Source organism: Apodemus sylvaticus, chromosome 10, assembly GCF_947179515.1.
Source record: "Apodemus sylvaticus chromosome 10, mApoSyl1.1, whole genome shotgun sequence".
In the NCBI taxonomy this organism is placed as follows: Eukaryota; Metazoa; Chordata; class Mammalia; order Rodentia; family Muridae; genus Apodemus; species Apodemus sylvaticus.
This window is the reverse complement of record NC_067481.1, coordinates 55,932,432-55,955,209: the sequence shown is the minus strand read 5'-3', so window position 1 is coordinate 55,955,209 and position 22,778 is coordinate 55,932,432. Positions and strand designations below refer to the sequence as shown.

At 48.5% G+C, this 22,778-nt stretch overlaps 1 protein-coding gene across 5 annotated transcripts in view; it reads left to right on the top strand.

The window, feature by feature from the left end:
* Positions 1-22,778, top strand: part of Pik3r6 (phosphoinositide-3-kinase regulatory subunit 6) — a 47,928-nt gene extending 25,150 nt beyond the window's left edge. For 4 of the 5 annotated variants that reach the window (XM_052195841.1, XM_052195845.1, XM_052195844.1 and 1 more), the window contains 12 exons: positions 1,292-1,454; positions 2,373-2,459; positions 3,490-3,904; positions 4,232-4,322; positions 5,345-5,467; positions 8,906-9,016; positions 12,205-12,292; positions 12,565-12,635; positions 13,215-13,305; positions 15,940-16,058; positions 21,376-21,488; positions 21,981-22,778. In XM_052195841.1, the coding sequence (XP_052051801.1) occupies positions 1,292-1,454; positions 2,373-2,459; positions 3,490-3,904; positions 4,232-4,322; positions 5,345-5,467; positions 8,906-9,016; positions 12,205-12,292; positions 12,565-12,635; positions 13,215-13,305; positions 15,940-16,058; positions 21,376-21,488; positions 21,981-22,134 (1,626 nt within the window). In that variant the 3' untranslated portion in view covers positions 22,135-22,778. The remainder of the gene's footprint in view (positions 1-1,291; positions 1,455-2,372; positions 2,460-3,489; positions 3,905-4,231; positions 4,323-5,344; positions 5,468-8,905; positions 9,017-12,204; positions 12,293-12,564; positions 12,636-13,214; positions 13,306-15,939; positions 16,059-21,375; positions 21,489-21,980) is intronic. The other variant, XM_052195843.1, reaches the window with a different exon arrangement.

Sequence of the window (22,778 nt, the reverse complement as noted above, 5' to 3'; positions counted from 1 at the left end):
TTCCCAGGACATCGGAAGCGGGATCTGTGCAAACATATTCGTTGGGAAACGTGTGCTTCTAAGGGCTGTCCAGCACGTGTGTGCTGATGCATTTCACTCTGCTCCCGCTGTGGGGCATGGGGGCAATGCTTACACTTACTTGTCTGCTAGCTTTTCTCTCTGATTCAGCCTCAGCCCAAGAAATTCTTCTGACTGAGAGTCAGCACCAGGGGCTGAACTTCTTGGGGATGGGGGAACAGGAGGACCGGTGCCATTAGGAGTGACATTCTCTGGGAAATGGGGAAGGCTGGGCAAGACTAGATTGGATGCACGCAGAAGATGGAGAGGCTTGTCTGGGTGGGAGGGCTTAGAATTGCTGCAGCACAGGAACCAGGCACCCAGAGTGAGGGTTCAGTTGTCCCCTGCTTGTCCTGATTCAGGAAGTGGGGAGGGTGTCAGTCAGGTGTTGTTCTTAGCCTGTTATTCAGACCTGCTTTCCCCATCAAAATACATAAGTGCATTGCTTTTCTGTTCTCATTTTCCATCCGGAGTTCTCCAGTCTGAATCCCCTGAATCCCACCCAGGATTGCACGGATCATGCTTCCGATGTCCTGGGAAAATACACATTATATCAAGCAGCTGCAGAGTTTAATAGCTCCACATGCTCAGAAGAGTCAGGGTGCGAGCCGTAAGGCATACGATTGACATGGGATTCAAATTCTAGCTCTGTCTCTTTGCTGTGTGAGCATGAGTAAATGACAGATTTCTCCGTGCCTTGGTTTCCCATCTAGAAGGGCAGAATAAAAAATCTTTTTATTTTATTTTATTATTTATTTATTTATTTATTTTTGATTTTTTTTTTTTTTTTGAGACAGGGTTTCTCTATATATCCCTGGCTGTCCTGAAACTCACTCTGAAGACCAGGCTGGCCTCGAACTCAGAAATCTGCCTGCCTCTGCCTCCCAAGTGCTTGGATTAAAGGTGTGCGCCACCACTGCCTGGCACACCCACATCTTGAATCCTTTATTTTGCTGGATTCTTCCTACCTTTCTCCCCCATTATAGTGTGTGAAAGCCAGAAAGAAATTCCACTGCCCACCGGCAGGCAATAGGGGACAACAGCCATAGTTGAAACCCAGGCTCTGGATGAGGAATCCCGATGCCAGCAGGGACCGGGCAGCTCCTGCTCCGCCGAAGGGTGGTGCAACGCTGGACTGTTAGTGGCCCTGCCCAATTTAGCCTAGGAGTGCAGTAGGTGGGTTGGTGGATAGGACAGGTGGGTGGACCTCAGGGTCTGGTGTCCCTCCTCGCAGGCCAGCTCCCGTCGCGTCCTGGAATACTATTTCCACGCCGTTGTGGCTGCCATTGAGCAGGTGGCCAGCGAGGACAACCCCAGCCGGCTGGGACACCTGGAGAGGATGGAGGAGATTTACTGCTCGCTACTAGGGCCTGCGACCACAAGAAGGCGCTGCGTCGGTAAGCGGGAGGGGGCCGGTTTTGGACTTGCCGAGAGACTGCGGACTACAGGGGGCGCCAAAGAGCTAGGCTAAACAGAATGAAGTTTCAGGAGGAGCCCTCAGGAGCCTGGGGACTGAGAGGAGAACTAAAGGACTTGGCAGGCCAGGGACTGAGTAAGAAGTTAACACAACCATGATAGCCCACAGCTGCAAAGCTCCGGCTCTATCCTATTAATGGGTTAAACATGTAACACACATTCAAATCTATGCCATGTGCCAAATCAAACAATTTGTAAAGTTAGGAAGTAGAAATGATTATTGCCTCCATTTTACACAGGAGATTTAGAAACTGACTTAGAAAGAGATTAAAAATCATGCAGACTGTTACTCGGCTAGGGAGTGGCAGAGCCAGTATTTGAATCTTGATCTGGGCATAGTAATGGACAGATTTGGTTCCCAGCACCTCCACAGAGAGTGGAAAGCAGCCCATGTTGTCATTGTTTATCTCTCGGGGGTCAATGTGTACCCTGTGACCTCCTTTCTGTTTGAATGTTGATAAAGACATGCCCCGCCCCAACAGGAGCAAGTGTCACAGTGGGCATCAACAATCCAGAATGTGTGTGTCCTGCCTGCAATGGAATGATTCTAATGTGTCTTGTTTGCACAGTCACTCAAAGCAGCCATGGAACGTGTCGGCCTGGGTGTGTCAGAACCACAAGTCACTGACTGCACCCATAGGTACAGGGCAGGGGAAGAGGGCTAGAAGCCACAGCAAAGATCGGTGCACCAAGCACACGAAAGCTTGAACTTGGCAGCCCAGGCTGGACAAAGTGAGCAGGATAGCCCTGTTTAGGCTCCACTCTCTCAGTCTCCCTGGTCTTTTATTTTGCCTACAAACCTCCTCACCACAGTCCCTACAGTCTGCTCCTTTCTTCAGGTGACCTTCTCCAAGACCGACTGTCGAGCATCCCCATGCCCAGCCCCTACATCACCTTCCACCTGTGGACCGACCAGGAGCAGCTCTGTACGTGCCGGAGCCTCCGAGCTCCTGTAGAAATGGCTGAGGACCGTGGTGTATGTCTGCGTGTGTTCATGCATCTGTCTGTGTTCAGGTTTTGTTCTCTGAGTTGGTCCTTGAATCTGGACAAAATTGCAAATCTTCTCCAGGTTGGATTAGCCCAGTGCATTAGCCCTTGGTCTCTTATTAATGTTAATGCCATCAATGTCTCCAAAAGAGAGGCAAGCAGAACTCACTACAGAACCCAGATGGGGAGGGACCTTCCAGAGCAGACACCTCCTTCTACTGTTAAGTCCTACCCCAATTCTCTCAGCTCTTCTAGCAAGTGAGAACAAGGACTCCACTTGTGGTAGAAAGTATTGAGCTGGAGTACTGGGTTCAAGTCCTGGCCCTTCCATTTGTGTGGTGTGTCATGGTAGATGCCTTCTCTCTCTGAACCTAAAAGTGAGCTGGAAACCCTACAAATCTTCCCTGGAGCTGGTGGCCTGCAATCTGTGTCCCAGTTCAAGCTACAAGAAGTGGGGCGTTGGGAGGGACCCATTTAGTCAGCTAAATGTGGGAGGTGCTGGGTTAGCATCATCTTCTTTAGTACAGGAGTTCTCAGGGATTTTAATGTTTGCTGATTGGCTGGATGTGGCGGTGCACACCTTTAATCCCTATACTCTGGAGGCAGTGGCAGGAGGCTCTCCGTGAGTTCAAGGCCATCCTGAGCTACATGGTGAATTCCAGGATTGCCAGGACTACACAAGAGATCTGCCTCAAAGAAACAAACAAAAACAAATAAATGAAAACAAAACAAAAGAAAGGAAAAAAAGAAAATATATTTACTGGGTGGCCTCAATGGGAGGAAACAGTAGTGCACAGGACTCTGGACCATTGCTGACTAGAGGACTGTGGTGGCTCTTGTGGCGTGTCCCATGGGGATTCTGTTCATGTGGACAGTGTTTGAGAAATAGGGGTCCTGGATTTCTGGGGAGTTGTTCCCTCAACTTCAGGTGTCTTTGCCATCCTCATGCTCCCTGTTCTCCTGTCTCAGGGAAGGAACTGGTTCTCTTCCTCCGCCCACGCTCCCAGCTGCGCCTCAGTGCTGATTTGGACGCCTTGGATCTACAAGGATTTAGGCTAGACCGGGACTTGGCCCGGGTGTCCACCGACAGCGGAATTGAGCGGGACCTTCCTTTGGGGAGCGATGAGCTCCCAGACTCCAACAGCTCTGAGATGGAGCGGGCTGCACTTCAACGCAAGGGGGGCATCAAGAAGCGTGTGTGGCCCCCTGACTTCTTCATGCCTGGCAGCTGGGACGGGCCCCCAGGGTTGCATCGGAGGACTGGCAGGCCTAGTGGGGACGGGGAGCTGCTCCCTGGAGTCTCCAGGGTGCATACTGCCCATGTGCTCGTGCTGGGAGATGACAGGATGCTAGGGCGCTTGGCCCAGGCTTACTACAAACTCAGGTAGGACCCTATGGGGGGACTGTGGCATTGCTGGTTCTGGAACGGGCTGGTGAAGGATCCAAATGGGTATTAAAGAGACAAGGGGACAGGAGAAAAGGCCCGGGAGGGTGAGGAAGAACACTTCAGAGTATCATCCCCAGTGCCCAGCCATCAGCTTGACAGAAAATGACAACTGTTTCCATTTGATAAATTGGTAAATGGAGGCTCGGAAAAATAGTATAAATTGCCCAAAGTCAGTACATGATACATGGCAAAGCCAAGACTATTTGATGCCAACACCCAGCCTTCAGCTCTTACCCACCTACCTGCCTTGCTGTCTGTTGCTAGGAAACGGGAGACCAAGAAGTTCTGCCTCACTCCCAGACTCAGCCTACAGCTCTACTATATCCCTGTGCTGGCGCCTCAGGTGACTGGACAGGTGAGGGCCGGGGCCAAAGGGACCATGGAAAAGGAGTGGAGGGGTCTCAGCAGAGAAAAGAGAGAGAGGTGGGGACCCACTGTCAGCCCGGCTCCCAGGCTCAGGGACCAGAACCGTTGCCTTAGACTGCAGAGTTGACAGGGATTGGGGGTGGGGTGTCTTCCAGATTAGAAGCCAAGACTCAGGTTTTACCACAGTAGCCTCTCTGCTGGGCACCCTCATCTTTGTTTTTGATTGTTTGTTCGTTTGTTTGTTTTCCGAGACAGGGTTTCTCTGTGTAGTCTTGGCTGTCCTGGAACTCACTCTGTAGACCAGGCTGGCCTCGAACTCAGAAATCCTCCTGCCTCTGCCTCCCAAGTGCTGGGATTACAGGCGTGCGCCACCAATGCCCGGTGCTTGAGATATTTTTTATTGGTTATTTTATTATTTATATTTCAAATGTTATGCCCTTTCCAAGTTTCTTCTCTGCAAATCCCCCAAGATATTTTTTTAAGAAAATGAAATATTGTCCACAGTCAGCTGGACTGGAATTCTTTGATGAGAGACTTTGCCTCCCCTGCCCTTTCCCTCTACAGGAGAAAAAGTCTGAGGCAGATGACCAGAGTTCATTAGTACTGATTAGTGTTGGTGGAGCATGTGCGTGTGTGCATGTGCGTGCGTGCGTGCGTGCGTGCGTATGCGTGTGTATGTGTGTGTGTGTGTGTGTGTGTGTGTAGCCATGCTCATCCTCTCCCATAACAGCAAACTCGAGTAATACTTCCCTCTGCCCGTTAGAGGTCAACAGTGTATTTCAGTGTCACAGACAAGTGGCCTTCAGCAAAAGCCCATCCACTTCACTTGAGCTTATGATACAGACCGCCAGTATATCTTTACACAGTATAGAAACTGAGTCCAAGTGGTTAAACGACTTGATCACAGTCACTGAACACTGGATGTCAGTCGGTATTTGGGGCACCCAGTCCGGGAGGTAGGGAGAGAAGGCCCAACAGTTGTGTCTATCCCCTTATTCTCTGAATCCCCAGGATCCAGAAGCATCCAGGAAGTCTGAGCTGGGAGAGCTGGCTTCCTTCTTGGGTCGAGTTGACCCGTGGTACGAAAGCACTGTCAACACTCTGTGTCCCGCCATCCTCAAGCTGGCAGAGATGGTAGGAGCAGCAATGAGGGAAGGGAAGGGAGGAGGGAGGAGAGGAGGGAGTGGAACAGAGAGGAGAGGAGGGAGGAAAGGAGGGAAGGGAGGAGGGAGAGGAGGACAGATGGTGGGAGAAACGTGAGTAGCATGAATTAAGACATTTTTTAAAGTTCGGATAGAGAAGGTGGTATAGTCAGGAGGAAAGCCCCCAACTAGATTCTGTGTGTGACCCCTGACCTCAGAGTCAGCCCCATGGGATTTGTTCATTTAGTTTTCAGAGCATAGGAACTGATGTCCCCAGGTGCCATTGTCACCATATCTATGTCTCCATTTTACAGGCCAGGTAGCTAAGGCAGAAAAAGATTAGGTAACTTGCCCAAGCAGCAAGATAAATTGTGATGCACCGTCCCCCATCTTTAGAACCAGGGGTCCTGCCCACAGGCTGCATCTGCCATTGCTTAGTCATGGTTGACAGAGTGGGATAGACTTGGGGGGTGGGCATGAGAGTGTCTTGAGAGTCTAGCTATTCACATTTACACGGGCTTGCTGCCGGAAATGCTGCACAGGGTTTAGCTTTTACTCTTTGACATTTGTTGGTCAGGTGTTTTACTTAGAGTTTAATATTTCCTGCTGTTAGATATAGAACTTTTATTCCTTATGACTTCTGCCTTTGAAATTTTTCTTTTTTTCAAAAAAAAAAAATTTCTCTTTACACCTTTACGTGGCTTCTGAGCACTGAACGTGAGTCTTCAGGCTTGTACGCAATTCTTTGCTCTGAGCCATCTCTCCAGCCCCAAGAGTTCTGGCTCTTAAGACCTGAGATCTCAATGCTCAAACACCTTTACAGACTGGATTTTTACATTTAAATAATTATTCCCCACGGAAATAATTTTAGTTCTTCATCTTAGGCGTGTGTGCAGTCTGGCTATTTCCAAGGTTTAGCTGGGTATCCCAAAGCTGTTGGTTGTGTAAGCCATCCTGCCTCAGCCATTTGATATTGTATTTGTAACTGAACTCTTATGTCTGTGTGATGCTCTTTTTGGGAGCCTGTGTTTTCATGGATCTAGGCAGTTCTGTACAGATCAATATGATTCTGCTTTTAGGCCAGGATGGGTAGGTTAACAACGTTATTTTGCTCTTATAGAAAATTTCAGAAAGTACTAGTTTACCTTTGCTGATGAACTTTAGGAATTGTGTTGTTATTTTTAAATTTTATTTATTTATATTAAATATGTATTTTATTTTGTTCATTTTGTGTGCATGTGCATGCACACACATATGCAGGTGTCTTTGGAGCCTAGAGAAGGGCATTAGGTCCCTTGGACTTAGAGTTACAGCTGGCTGTGAGCTTCCCAACAGAGATGCTAGGATCCTAACTCAGGTTCTCCAAAAGAAACAGACAGGTGCACTTAACCACTGAGCCATCTCACCAGACCCAGTTTTTTAAAAAAAAAATTTATTGACATTTTGATTGAGATTAAAAAGAGAGAATCAGCCTCTTTCATATATTAACCATCTCTGGGGACATAATATAATTTCATAAGTGCTTTATGGCTTATGCCGGTAGGGACTTCAGTCTTTCCTATATGGCTTGTGCCCATTTCTTGCTAACTTCATTCTTACCATCTAGTATCACACTTCTTGTCATGGTGAGTACATGTTTCTTTCATTCTAATTAGAAAGAATGCATTGCCTATTTTATTTATCAAATTACTCGCTTGTTTCTTAAAAGGTTAAGGTTTGAAAACATAGCACAAGGCTATGAGCTAAAGTCTCCGTCATGTTTTTTACCTGCCTGGTTAGGACATCATCTTACATGTTTTATGCACACAAAGATGTCTGGCTGTGTGTTTACATGTTTTCTGAAAAGCACATGAAGATGTTTTCCCGTACACACAAAAGACTGTTTAGCAGGGTATTAAAATACATTTTCTCTTGAAAGTCATGGTGTATGGGAGACAGTCCATTGGCTCTTCTCTTTTGCTGGTAGCTTTTCTTCCAACCAGGACACATCAGATCATTTCTCTACTCTCTCTTACAATTAATCGTTTGTGTGGCCTTTCCAAAATCAGCTTCCATGTGAAGGGCCTGGAGACTCTCTGAACAATGATGTGCTGTCAGAATGCTGTATTAACAGCATCATTTGGGAGGTGATTGAGACAGGGTTTCTCTGTGTAGTCCTGGCTGTCCTGGAACTCACTCTGTAGACTAGGCTGGCCTTGAACTTACAGAAATCCCCCTGCCTCTGCCTCCTGAGCAATGAAATTAAAGGTGTATACCACCTCACCTGGCTGAGCATGATCTTTTTAAAGGGAATACCTCAATGAAACAGATGTGAAAGTCAGAAAGGGTTTTGAATTAGATACACAAGGTTTAAGACAAATCTGAGTCTTATGCCAATTCTGGGGTCACAGCATGAGCATCCCCAACCTGGAAATCCAAAACTTGAAATGCTCTAATACCCACAAATTTTCAAGCACTACCATGATGCTGCAAGTGGAAAATTCCACACCTGTCTGCACGAAACAGGTCAAAGTCGAGACACAGACACACTGAAAATGTGTGACATTATCCTCAAGCTAAGAGGAGGAGGTACCTGTGAGACAAAATGAATTACCCCTGAGCCCCATGGCCAAGATATCTCATCATCTACACATAAATGTTCCATTATCTGAAGACGGTGGGAAATGTGGAGTTAAAAACACCCCTGTGGTCCCAAGCATTTCTGGTAATGGGTTGTCAGCCTGTATTCCAGTCTACATAGACGGTCCACTCTCTGTGAAGACAGTTCACTTTACTCACAGGACTAAGGAAGCCACAAATGACCAGGGGCTGAGCCCATTCTCAACAATGTTTAAATATTACTGGTTTGTTGTTTATTTTGAGTCAGTGTCTTACTTTGTAACTGAAATCAGAAATTCTTTTCTCTGGGCCACCCAAGGAGCAGGCACTGCAGGCACAGGCCATCACATTTAAGTTTGTTAGTGAGTTTATTGATAGTTTCAAAGGTGGCCAGAGCTGAAAGGGACATCATCTGGCCAGGCAGTTCAACCTCTGATTTCTCCCTTGAAGATTGATTACTCAGGCCTCAAAAAGTTTGAATAACGTTTGCCCCAGGCTTCCGGACAATGAGCAACCAATCAGAGCCTAGATACAGGCTTTCAGCACAGTCTCACTTCAAGCAGCTAGCACAGCGTCTCACCACCCAGTCAGTCTGTGCGAATGAAATGAACCAGGTTCCCTGAGAAGATGGAGTCTTGTTAGAAGTAGTTCCTGTTTTGGTCAGAAGTAAAAACCAGATGGCCAAGAAAGCTTAGAGCATGTTGAAGGATTGGCCAGACTTGGGCATCCCAGGGAGTGTGGGAGGTTTTGGAGTTTCTCACTGAAAATGGTGCCTCCCCTAGTAGCCTGGAGGTGGGGGGGCTGCTGAAGACACTGCCCCTGTTCCTCACAGCCTCCCTGCTTGGACACATCCAGGACCGTGGACCCCTTCATCCTGGATGTCATCACCTACTATGTCCGCATGGGCACCCAACCCATCTATTTCCAGCTCTACAGGGTTAAGGTAGGTTTCCCTCTGAGGTTCCCAGGGGACCGTGCAAGCCTGCAGGACCCTGATAATGCACCATGTAAATGTTCTGGCTCTGGGGAGATACTGGTTGCTCTTAACAACTTCGACTTTGTAGTGTTTGGACAAACCAGTTCATTCTTAACTGCAAAGACCTCAGATCCAAGCAGGCTGGGAGTCAGGAGTAGGTTGTCCTGAACCGGCTTCCATTCTCTGCTTACAAATTCCCAAAGAACTGCTGTTTTTCTCTCTCTAGCCTCTTGGAGACCTTCAGATGCCATATTGACTCACCTCCAGACTTCCCCTCACATCAGCCCTTTGCCTTTACTGCCGGGCAGTTCTTTATTAGAACCATCCTGCTGCCTTGCTTTTTCCCTTTGTTTTCATGACTTTCTTCCCAACAAATCCCAACCCAGAGCGGTGGTGCCTCTGCAAACCTTTCCAAGTCCCACCTGGAACAAAGACCCAAGGCGATTTGGCAATTTGGCGATTTGGCGTGACTCGCCTCCTCTTCCTGGTGTGCACGTTCATCACTTTCCTGAAGCCTTTCCCTTCAACAAGTGGCTTTCCTACCATTAGGTCCCCTGAATGGCCTGTCAATACCCAGAATGCATCACGTCCATCCAATCCTCACAGGGCCTCTCCTGGCGCACACAGACCTCCTCCACCTCAGTACAGATTCCTCCATCTAGGCCGGTGACTGGAATGATGCCCCTTCTCTCGTAGCCATTCAGTTTTACCTCACTCTGTCATTTGTTCTTGCGCACCTAAACTCAGAACAATGATGTTCTGAACCCACGAAACTCCTGTTTTCCCATTTAGGGCGTTGAGAACATTAAACTTCAAAGGTCAGACTTTCTCCAGGTCTCCTACTGTGTTTCAATCTTTGATGGCATTAAACAGTGGGAGAGAATTTAGCTTTCAGATTTTTCTTTCAGTTCCCAAAATGACCCATCTCTTATCGGTCGATGCTGGTAGGTAGGACCTGTTTGTGGAGGCTTTGCTTTCATCCTTCTCTGCCCTGAGGCTGATTAGCTTTCTCGTGTCAGTTTCCTTACTTCAGGAGACAGGAAGTAGCTGGCACACACCCTCAAACTGGCTTTATTCTGCCCAAGGCGTTAAAGCTGAAGCACACCTGTGGGCTGAGTCCTGGGGTCCAGCAGACAGCAAGGATGCAGGGCGGCACTCCGCAGAAGCATCTCCAGGCATGGAGAGGGTCTCACTGCTCTCTACCTAACTTGGATTCGGTCACTTCTTTAGGTTTGCAGAATCCTTCTGCAGTCACTTGCTCTGCTCTGTACCATATCTTAAGGTTCTGTTTTCTCCCAGAACGTTCAAATATGTTTCAGGCTCATAACTTAATGTGTGGACCAGACAATGTCACAGAAAAAAAAAAAAGATGCCGAGTGATTTATGTAAGAAATTAGGGATTTGGGTTATCTTAAGTTCCATGATCGTGCCAGATATAGAAGTACACACCTGTAACCCCAACACTTGGCAAGTTGAGGCAGGAGGATCACCATTTCCCAGTCAACTTGAGCTGCACAGGGAGACCATGCCTCAAAAAAATAAATAAATAAAGATTCATCAAGGAGATGGATTTGATCAGATGGTGTATAAACAGTATTAAGGTTTTAATACACAGCAGCCAACAGTCACGTCAATCACATGATGTTCTGTGTGAGTCTGAACATGAGGAACTGGAGAGATGACTCGGTGGGTAACACACTTGTTCTTTCAGAGAACCTGGGTATGGAACTGGAATAACTCCAGTTCAAGGATGTATACACATTTGAGCAAAACAATCATGTGTATAAAATAAATCTTTCTCTTATTTTGTATTTTTTTATTTATTTTGGGTTTTTTTTTTTTTGAGACAGGGTCTCTTTATGTAGTCCTAGCTGTCCTAGAACTTGCAATGTAGACAAGGCTGTCCTTGAACTCACAGAAATCTGCCTTTTTGCCTCCCAAGTATTTTTCTTTATTCTGGCTAGCTCTCGAATAAATAACACAGAGACTATTAGATTTATTTAATAGGCTTTATGGCACAATATTTAAACAGTTATTAATCTGCTCTAATCCTCTAAGCTGCTCTGGCTTCCTCACAGCCAAAATTCCCTAAATGCTTACATTTTAGAATTGATCTGTCCCTCTGTGCTCCAGGTGTGTCTCCTGGGCCCACTCCTCATGGTGAATTCCCTCTCTTTCCCTCCCTTCCTCCTTCCCCTCCCCTCCCTGGGATAGGAAGGCCAGCTCTTCTCACCTCTGCTCAGTTATAGACTGATGAGCTTTTACTGACAAATCAGAGAATAAATGGGTAGCAATGTTTTATACAGCATCGAGACAGAAGATTCTTAGAATAAGCATTACAATTCAGAGAAATCAACATTTGAATAATACAAGGATACTCTTTACACAGTGGTCAATAGCATTATGCCAACATAATCTTGTTTTTTATTCATTTATTCATTCATTTATTTATTTATTTATTTATTCATTTATTTGAGACAGTGTCTCTTTACATAGTTCTGGATGTCCTAGAACTTGCTATGTAGACCAGGCTGACATTGAACTCACAAAAATCTGCCTTCCTCTGCCTCTTGATGCTGGTATCAAAGGTGTGTGTCACCATGCACAGATTAAAATAAGTTTTTAAAATAGAACAAAATGATAAATACAAATTATATATATTTGTGGCTATGATGTGCCATTTTATGATCTGTCCACAGGGAACTCTTCATTGGTCTGGCTAATGTGTGCATTGCTTCCCCCTTACATTTCATGCCACAAACCCAACCGACTTACAGCTCTTCTCAAACATGTGTTGTTATGAACGGTGGCCACCATATTGCACAGCTGTTCCCTCGACCTTGCTCCTCCTATAGAGCTGAAATTGTGTGTCTTTTACATTATCCGGCAGATAGGTTCGATCAGAATAACTCCTGATTCTTCCTCTCTGTTCTTTTGTTACGGGAAGGACTCAGATGTAAGTGACAGGAACTTTTCTAATCAGTTTAGGATTGGAGGCACTATTAGCTTACATTGCTAAAAAGGTCCAGGCTGGTGTGGTTGTCACCATGCAGCTCAGGACCTAGCATGGGTAAGTGAGTGAGTGGAACCCCTCAGGCTGTAGAGACAAGCTTTCTCTAAACTCTTCCCGCCCGCTTCTTTCTTCTTCTCTCTAGATCTTCACCACCTTGAGTCATGACCCTACAGAGGACATTTTCCTTACGGAGCTGAAGGTGAAGATCCAAGACTCCAAGTCCCCCAGAGGTGAGATTCTGCTCCCCATTTCCCAGAGCTCACCCTGGTTCAGCTACCCCTTACCCTCACTCTCTTGTCTCTCACCAGATGTCACCCCCATGGTCACCTGCTGAGTGCCAGGACCACACTTACCTCTGTCTCAGGGCACTCCCAGACTGAAAGGCCATCTTCCCAAAATATTGCTCTCCATCCAAAGATAGCTGCCAGGTCTACCCAGCAGCTATGCCTTGGAGACTTGGCGAAAGGGCTCTCACCTTATACCCCCTCTTATCTTCCCTCAGAGGGCTCTTCACCCCGAAGGAGAGGGGCAGCTGAGGGCCCAGGAGCTGAGCTGTCCATGTGTTACCAGAAGGTCAGTGTCATGGGCATAGCCAACAAAAAACCCAGGAGGCATGGTGAATGGAAAACCAGCCTCTGGGGTTGTAGAGAAAGCCAAAGGAATCCCCCAGCCTTTCTTGAAGAGACCACCAGACTCTTTCAGCCTCCAGAGTGATCTGCGAGGATGGTGTTGGGGCGAGGTTGGCCTTACATGTAGACAAGGAGAAATGTGCTTTAAGAAATTAGAGGTTGGGTGGACATAATGGTGCATGCCTTTAAGCCTAGCATTTGGGAAGCATAGGCAGGTGGATCTCTGTGAGTCTGAGGCCAACTCAGATATATAGTGAGACCCTGTCTTAAAAAAATAATAATAATAAAAAGGAAAGAAAGCTAGTTTCTTGCCCAGAACCTTCTTCCTTGTGAGTTACCCATCTAGGAGTCTGATTGGCTCTCTGGGGATTAGGAATGGCTAAGCCTCTGTCCACACACCCTTTATTGGTATCAGTACCCAGGGAGAGTCTCATGGTAGGGTGGAAGCATGGGAGAAGTGACATGAAGATGCAGGAGAGGCAATCCCTCACGACTCCCTCTTCTGCTCAATTCCCATCCCCAGGCCCTGCTCAGCCACAGGCCCCGAGATGTCACTGTTTCCCTGCGAGCCACCGGGCTGGTCCTGAAGGCCATTCCAGCTGGTGACACTGAAGGTGAGAAACTGAAAATGCAAAGTGAGGAAATGGGAGGGGTGAGGAGAAAATCAGGGAGAGAGGAGGAAACAGGGTAGGAAATAGGGAAGCCAAGGTTGAGAGGCGGCGGCTGGGCGGGGGCCTTGGCGGCTACGGAGAATTTTGGGGAGTTATCTCACAACTCCCTGCCATCAAAGAGCTCTGCTTAGGAAGAGCTGTAACCTATCTGCCTTGAATAAAAACAAGACCCCTGCCCTCAGGTGGTCCACTGCCAGACAAGCCAGCTATCCCAGCCTTGGAACTGGCATCCAGAACTGGAAGGTAGAAGGACCTAGGGATAGGAGCAGAAGGCTCTATGAATTAGGCCTGGCCTGCAGAGCTGACAGCTTTCTGCTGGGAAGTGTTGGATTTACATATTGTTTCAAAATAAAAATAAATGAATGAATAAAATGGAGTGGCTGTTTAAAAAAAAAAATCAGCTTATATAGACATAGCACACCGTCAGTATTAGCTTTCACAAAGAGCTCCCGGCCCCCTGGAAGGATGAAAGGTGGTAGCCCAGACTACCAGCACCAAACACATTTTTCAGGGACTTAATTTAGCAGCACTCTATTAGGTGCAGGACTTTTTCTTTTCTTTTTTTTTCCTGGGCATGGGAAATCACTGCAACAGATATTATCAGTATTCCTACCTCCTTCCTGAGGGTAAACGGAAGCAAAGAAAATAACTTCAAGGTCACCTCCGCAGGAGACCCAGAACCTGTTCTGAACCAAGCCGCGTCACTCGACGCTCCTCTCCACTGTCCCCCAGTCTCTGAGACCTGCACGATTCCACCTTAGGCTTCAGGGATGTGACCCACACAGATTTGGGGGAGATCATTTCCAAACATACAAGAAAGTTCACCAAGGCAGAAATATATGTGCTCCCCGCACCCCTCACAGCAGGCAGAGCGTACCTGGCACACAGCAGTTGCTCAGTGGGTTGGTGCAGTCGCCCAGGTCTATAATCCCAGCACTTGGGAGGCTGAGGCAAGACGATCACGAGTTCCAAGCCGGTCTGGCCTACATCATACCTGTCACAGATGAGCAAGCCTTCGAGAAACATTTGCCGTAAGAAAGTAAAACTTCATACCTGCAAACTGCTCTAAAAATGAGTGACTGTAATAATATCCCAGAGAAAAAGTTCACAGAAGCCTTGTGAAGAAGCCACTCTGTCCCCTCTTCTGTCTGACTACCAGTAATGACTATCTCCAAAATTCCCTGTGTCTCTGCTCACACTATTTTGGCCTTTCTCCTTAGACCAGGCTGGTCTCGAACTTGGCATCCCCTTGCCCAGCCTCCTGCATTCATGTTCTTACAGAGACATCTGGCATAAAAGGGAAAGAAACTCAAGAAATCATAATAACACTTTCATAAAAGGCACTTCTAGGCGAGCTGAACTTTTCGGTGACATGTGACACTTTTTCATATTCTAGAAAGGCATCCTTTCCTGGTAGATTGTTAGCCTCATGAAGGAGACTGGTTCTTCCAGGGGCTCACAATCTAGAGGAGACTGTGAAGCAGTGGGCAGATAGAACAGGGGCTGAGCCAGGTAGGCAGAGTTTACACATCTTCTTTGCCTCTTGCTATCTGTGTGGCTTTGGGCAAATGACAGTCACTTTTACACTTTTAAATAAAAAAAAGAAAGGTAACAGACACTTGTTTGAGTGCACATACTTAATAAACTGTGAATGTTAGCCTAGTGACATACTTGTAACCTGAGCAAGCTCAGGATGTGGTGGGGGCCAAGGGGACCAGATCAAGGTCATGCGTGGTTACACAGGACAATATGAGACCTTGTGGAAAAAGAGGAAGATGAAGAGAGAGACGGACAGGAGGGGAAACATTACATTCCTTCCTTTTCCTTCATAAGACTCCCACCTGTATCCTAACCCCAAGCCCATCACAACAGGTGAGACTGTCCACTGAAGCACAGAACCCTCTAAGCAGCATCTTCAGTTGGCATGGAGGGCTTAAGCCTGCCTGGCAGTGGTCACATAGTGGGGGCTTTTTGATGCAGTGTATACTATTTAGAGAGTGGACTGGGATTGGGGATAGGGAATGGATTGCTGATAAAATATTTATCTGGTACGTTTAAGGTCCCAGGTTGAAGTCCCAACACTACTGAATGCACTTAAAAAATATATGCAGGGCAGTGGTGGTGCATAGCTTTCATCCCAGCACCCAGGAGGCAGAGGCAGAGGCAGAGGCAGACAGATCTCTGTGAGTTCAAAGCCAGCTTGGTCTACAGAGTGAGTTCCAGACAGCCAGGGCAGCACAGAGAAACCATCTCAGAAAAACAAACCAGCGTGGTAGTGATACCTTCGATCCCAGCACTCAGGAAGCAGAGACAGGTCTATATGAGTCCATTTTCTCAATATACAACTCTGGGGTTTGGAGTGGTGATCACTGTGGGTTCAGAAACGTGGTTGATTCTCCAAGGAAGGAGATGGGAAAGGAAGAAAGAACAGAAGCTTGGTTAGAGCAAACATGGAGCCCAGAAGTAGAGGCCGTGGGGCAGGGTAAATGGGAAGCAGAAAAGGAACACAGGTGTCTAGGGTCTTTTTAGGACCTGGAATCTCCAGCTTCCCACTCACAAACCCCCCATTTCATTCAGTTTCAGGGTTCTCCCACTCTACCTCATCAAATGCTGCTTCTGCCACAGACTGCTCCTGTCTGCATGTCAGTGTGACAGAGGTGGTCAAGTCCTCCAATCTGGCAGGAAGGTCATTCACGGTGAGTCTGTATGGACTAGGAAGTGGGGGACAGGCAGCTGGTAAGGGGGCTGCAGGGGAAGGTACTCAGAGAGGGGGAGCTGATGGTGGCTGTCTTAGTCAGGGTTTCTATTCCTGCACAAACATCATGACCAAGAAGCAAGTTGGGGAGGAAAGGGTTTATTGAGCTTACACTTCCACATTGCAGTTCATCACTAAAGGAAGTCAGGACTGGAACTCAAGCAGGTCAGGAAGCAGGAGCTGATGCAGAGGCCATGGAGGGATGTTTCTTACTGGCTTGCTTCCCCTGGCTTGCCCAGCCTGCTCTCTTATAGAATCCAAGAGCACCAGCCCAAAGGTGGTACCACCCACAAGGGGCCCTCCTCACTTGATCACTATTTGAGAAAATGCCCCACAGCTGGATCTCATGGAAGCACTTCCCCAACTGAAGCTCCTTTCTCTGTGATAACTCCAGCCTGTGTCAAGTAGACACACAAAACTAGCCAGTACAGTGGCCCTTCCCACCTGCTGTGGAACTTTGCAATCAATGTGGGAAGCACAAAGGCTCTGCGGTGTAAGGCAGGCACGGAGTACCTGTCTTCCTTCCTTCCACCTGCAGCCCATTTGAGGACTGACAACCACATTCGCCCACGCATGTCATCCCGGCCACTGCCTCACAACCAGACTCCTACATAGCAGCTCTCTCATCCTCATTGCTTCTCTACCCCTCAGCTCTGCCTTGCTGACATTTAGTGATCGAGGTATGAGACTCGCCCGTTTTCTTCCTCTCCGATGGTCTCTATCAACTTCACTTACACTTAACCTGATCTCAGAGCCCTGTGCTCCCACCTGAACCACACTCTCCCTGACACAGACTCCTGTGCAGCACCCACCAGACAGACAGGATGCTGACACTGACCAGGTCGCAGCCAACTCCGGCTCACCCAAAACATGGATGTCACGCAGTGCCTTTCCTGTCGGTCCTTGGAGTCTCTTTCCACTTTCTGCCTGGTCTCCACACCCCACCCCTACTGCCATGGGTGGACCCTGGTTTTGGAAGGCAGCCAATACATAGCTGACTTATTTCATCTTTGTGGATCTGATCATCAAAATTTTGATTGTTTCAATATAGATTTCTGTCACTCCAAATTAGTGACACTGGTTTTCTTTCTCACATTTCCCAATAACTGTTTCATTTTGTTTCCTGTGTGTGCCCTCACCTGTACTGAAACCATGGTATCCTGGCTTTATATGGGAATAGCAACCTTTTGTTCCTCTCATGTTTTTGAAATTTTTTCCCCAAATTTATTCATTAATTTTTTTATAACCTTTATATTTAAATTTCCTGCCTGGGGGTTTGAAAGTGTTCCAGAAGTCCCACCATTGGCCTTTGCTGAGTTGTTCTTGTCCCCACATCCTTTTGCCTACACTTGTGACAGGACGCAGGGGCCATGTACCTGGGAGGCCTGTCTTGATGCTCCTCCTTTGCCTCAGATCTTCCCCTACCCCCTACTTCCTGGTGAGCCAGGTACCCCACTTTTGTGCTCTCCCTTTAACCCTGGGAACACAGCCACAGGGACACTGCAGCCCTGTAAATGGCATGGGGTGAGTCTCTCATCTTGATGTTTCCAGAACTCTGGCACACAGCATGTTGCTTGTCACCTAGTGCTTCCAGCCTCTCAACCCTGGACCAGTAGCTCACTTTCTCTGAGGCCAGCTCTCCGTGGTGTTAGAGCTTTAGTTACTCAGAGACACACTGTCTTGGGTTCAGATCTGCCTTAGCCTGGGACAGTCTGGTGTTTAGACTGGAAGCTGGAAGGTAGGTCAGCCTTGTCACCTTCACTGCAGCTTCTCTTTGGGAGTCAGTTCCTCTGCTTAATGACCTCATTAAATAACCTGGCCAGGGGCTTTTGGCTCTCGAAGCAAATCAACCCAGCAAGTTCCTGTTTTTTATTTCTTTCTGACTTGCTGAGCGAGATTCCGATAGCTGTGCTTCCTCCCCGGAACCCCGGCAGGGTTCATTAGATGGTAAGCACCGAGCCATGGAAGGGAAGTTATTGGTGAGCTGGAGGGCAGGGGCTCCTAGCTGGGAACAGCAGCGAAAGCCCCGTGGCTGCCTCGGTGGCCTTGTCTTTGGCTGGGTTGGATACTTGATTGACAGGAAAGACAGCAGCAAGGCAAGGACAGAAGAAAGGAGGCTTGGTGTGGAACACAGCAATGCTAGCAGAGAACAGAAGCATTGCCTGTCTTCCATCTTGACACCCTTTGCAAAGCCTGCAGCTGGCTTTTGCTAGTGTCCTCCATAGCTGCATTATAGGTGTGTGCTGTCTTCATAACCCGCAGCCCAAGAGATAGAGTGTGCCTTGGCATGCAGACCCCAGAGGCAACTGCAACAGATAGGTTGTGTGGGAGGAGGCTAGTGGATGGCCTCTGGTGATCTACAGTGTGAACCTGGTTGTGCCAAACACCTGAGGTGCCCTTATACAGCAGGAGAAAGAGCACTGAGTCAGAATGAGTATGCTGAGTCCTTCATTGGGGGAGCTCAGCAGGCCACAGCCAGATCCTCAGACCTCGTTCTCTTTGCGTGGCCAACCCCCATTCCTTCTGTCCATATTCCCACGGTCAGCTTGAACATAGTCTGTAAGCCAAACAGCCCTGGCTTCCTCTGGGCCCTTCCTTGTACAGGATCTTGTCCTTCTGCTGTGGGTGCTCCCGGAAGGTGATTAGTGATCTCTCAGTGTAGACAACCATCTGGTTAACTGTCAGTTGCTGTCCACTGGGCTCTCTGGCCTGCTCACCTGCCCACAACACACTCCTCCCTCATAGCTAAGAGTTCCAGGGGAATCCAAAGTGCTTGAGGTTCTCTGGCACAAGCAGGCATCCTCCCTCCCTTCTGACACTCTCTCGGCCGTGGGGTCTGCCCCTCTCCCCTGTGGCACTGTCGGCCGTGGGGTCTGCTCCTCTCCCCTGTGGCACTGTCAGCTGTGGGGTCTGCCCCTCTCCCCTGTGGCACTGTCAGCCGTGGGGTCTGCCCCTCTCCCCTGTGGCACTGTCAGCCGTGGGGTCTGCCCCTCTCCCCTGTGGCACTGTCAGCCGTGGGGTCTGCCCCTCTCCCCTGTGGCACTGTCAGCCGTGGGGTCTGCCCCTCTCCCCTGTGGCACTGTCAGCCGTGGGGTCTGCCCCTCTCCCCTGTGGCACTGTCAGCTGTGGGGTCTGCCCCTCTCCCCTGTGGCACTGTCAGCTGTGGGGTCTGCCCCTCTCCCCTGTGGCACTGTCAGCTGTGGGGTCTGCCCCTCTCCCCTGTGGCACTGTCAGCTGTGGGGTCTGCCCCTCTCCCCTGTGGCACTGTCAGCTGGGGAGTCCCCCCCCCCTGTGGCACTGTTGGCCGTGGGGTCTGTTTCTCTCTATCTGATGGAGGCTCGGGTGTGTCTTTCTTCAGCCGGTGTTCACTTTCTCAGATTCACACGAGGGAAGGAGAAGAGGAAAGAGGTTTAGGCTAGGAGACAAAGAAAGAATAGACAGTGGGTTTCCTTCTTCGTCACTCAGACCGCTGTTTCTGCTTCCACTCATCTGGAAATATTACAATGAACGGAAACCTCAATAACGCCCATCCAACACTGACACAGTGCTGTGTCCCACACACTATTCTATGTACTCATCATGTAGCCTTGGCCTGTTTGGAACTCACGAGATCCACCTGCCTTTGCCTCCCAAGTGCCATCCACTGGAGACTTGTGGGCCTACCAGGGGCCACACCCTTAGATAAAACTGGCTTTCCAGTCCCTGGAAGCCATCGCCTGTCTGTAAGCTCCTCAGTGAGAATCCTGTATCCTAGTTTGCATTTCTCTTGCTGATAAAACACTGACAAAAAAAAAAAAAAAACCTGGAGAGGAAAGGTTTTATTTCAGCATATAGCTTACAATCCATCATTGTGGGAAACCAGGGAAGTGACTTAAGAACCTGGAACCTGGAAGGAGGACATGAAGGAAAGACCATGGAGGAAGGCTGTTTACTGTTTACTTGCTCAGCCTGCTTTCTTACATAACCCAGGACCACTAGCCCACAGTACTCTGGGACCTCCCAAGTCAATCCCTAATTTAAAAAAAAAAAAAAAACCCTCCTTGCTCCATAGAGTTTCCTACAGTCCAATGGATGGAAGCACTCTCTTGAGAGTCTTCTCCTCCCAGGACTCTAGCTGGTGTCAAGTTGAAAGAGAAACAAGTACTGGTTCCTGAACCCCTCCCCCTTCCATGCTAGAAAGTTGACTGGCTTGATCAAGTGCAGGTCCGTGCTGAGTCCGTGAGTGCACTGGTCCTCTTATGGAAGACACTGGTCAGCTCCAGTTCTCCCTGACTTCTGACCTTTACACGTCTTCTGCCCCTTGTGTGATTAACTATAACTGTCCAGGGTTGAAAACACTTGGGAGAAACTCTCTCGGAGATTTCCTGACACACCGGGGCTGTGTACTACCCAAAGCTCCTGTCTGCTGTCAGTGTTTAGGTTTACCAGAGACGATTGGCTGAGAGAAGAGAGACTCTGCAGGGTGGATTTAGGTCTCTCAGCAGCACAGGATCAGCCCCTCAAGGACGGAGCACTGACAGCTCCCTGGAAGCTCTGTATACTGTCACATACAAGGCTAAAAATGCAAGTCAGTTTCTGGCACACTGAAAGGTCTTATCTGATCTAGGGTTTGCCTTGAACCGCCCATCGCCTAAGCAATTCTCAGAGACTTCGAGACTAAGTTAGGCAGAGGCTCTGAGAATCCTTCAAAAGAACAACCCCATAAAACCTCAGATAACAATCACTGACAAAGGCTTCTTCAAAGCCTAGGTGCTGTCGCTCCAGATTCATGCCAGATACAAAAGGCTCTGCTAAAATTTCTGCTACAGTCTGTGTGGAGTCAGAAGGATGTCTAGGGGCTGCTTCCCACTGGAATAGAGTTTTATTTGACTGTTTTCCAGACCCCCTATCTCTGATTGCCTCTCAGGTAAAGAACTGTGCATATAATTTACTGCTGAGAACTAGGGTCACCTGGCAACATGGTTGCCACAGGAGGCCCTGGAGATCCCCACAGACACTCTAATTTGATAACCTCCACATGCACTGCCCACGGCATTCTGATTTGTATTCACAATGTAGCATAGCAGGTCAAGAAAAGAACTGCGGAACTGAAGCAGCATCCAAGTGTGAGGGCAACCCAGAGACAGTCACTAGCAGGAAAAGAGCAGGGACCCCCTTGGGATATGCAGAAGAAACACACCAGATCCCAGGATAGGAAGTGTTGGCAGAGCCAACTTCTGAGCAAAGGTGACATTTACATAAACTCTTCTCTGATATAGACATCAACAAACACCTTCCGGACATCCAGTATCCAAGTGCAGAGCCAAGACCAGAGACTGCTCACGCTCTGGCTGGACAAGGACAGCCGGCGGACTTTCAGGGATGTGGTCAGGTGAGTGGGGCTTTCTACGCCTAGGACTTCCGCCACCACAGGGAAGCTCTAAATGCCCACAGTCTCCTGCGGTTGGCCCAGGCCACTTCTCAGAGTCAGATCTGTGGCCAGGCAGGTTTGAGGACACTGCCCTATGGCTTGAGACTAGTGCTAAATGTTCCCAGACCTCCTTGGGGCACACACAGCCTGAAAGTCCTCCTGTTTCAACCCCGACACCTGCATTTATTTTTCATTACAGACTCCCCCTTTTGGGGCATCTGTACCCCCATTTTGTGACTTTTGCAGGTTTTCCCTAGGGAGGTAGACACAAAGACCAGTGACCTAGATCCAAGCATCAGAGAAATTTGGTGCATGAAGACCTCCTTCTCTGATTCGTCCTCTGTCTTCTTTTTAACTCCCCCTCTGTTGCCTATAACAGTTGGTCTACCTTTTAAATGTGCCGGGGAAATCTGGTCCCTGATTCCCTTCTCAGCTGGTCTCTCCCCACTGCAGATTCGAGGCTGGTCCCTGCCCAGAGCCATGTTCACGGACCCAGAAATCCAAGACATCAGCACTCAATTCACATGGGCAGGAGACAGACAAGAACATGGCCAAGCCCAATTCTCTTCTGATGCCCATCAACACATTCTCTGGCATCATCCAGTGAGCCTGCCAAGACAGTGGGAGATCTGGATCCAGGGACAGCAGACCCAAGAAGGAGGAAACACTACCTACCTGTCCACAGCATTCACACTGACAACCCCGCTGGGCGGCTATGCTTGGACCAGGAGCCAGAGAATGCCTGGGAACTGAAAGGGCCTGGATTGTAATGAATAAGGGGCGCGCGATAAAGGAGGGCCAGCCCGAGGCTGCCAGGATGCTGGGCAAAGCTGCAGTGAGCTGAGCTGATGCATACACAACCCGGCTTCTTCCAGAAACATCTTTCTTGTAATGATACCCACTTCCCGTTTCTCACACACCATCCCTCCAGCTCCCTAGGGAGTCCTGAGAACTGGCGTCAGATAGCTGCAGGTCTAGCTGGTGGCTCAGTGGTAGAGCACTTGCCTAGTGTATGGGAGGCCTTGGGTTTGACCCGAGTATATAAACGGGGGTTAGAGCTGATGGGTTCAATATTTGTACAGAGCCCTGTGGCTGAGGAAGAGACAGGAAGTAGGTAAGGGATACTGTTCCTGCTTCCTTTTGAGTCGATACCATCCTTTCTAGCTCTCAGGTTGTGGTTCACCTGTGCTGAGGCGGGTCGGTCTGTCTCAGAGAAGAGAGTGTCTCAATAAAAGCACACTAAAGTGTTAA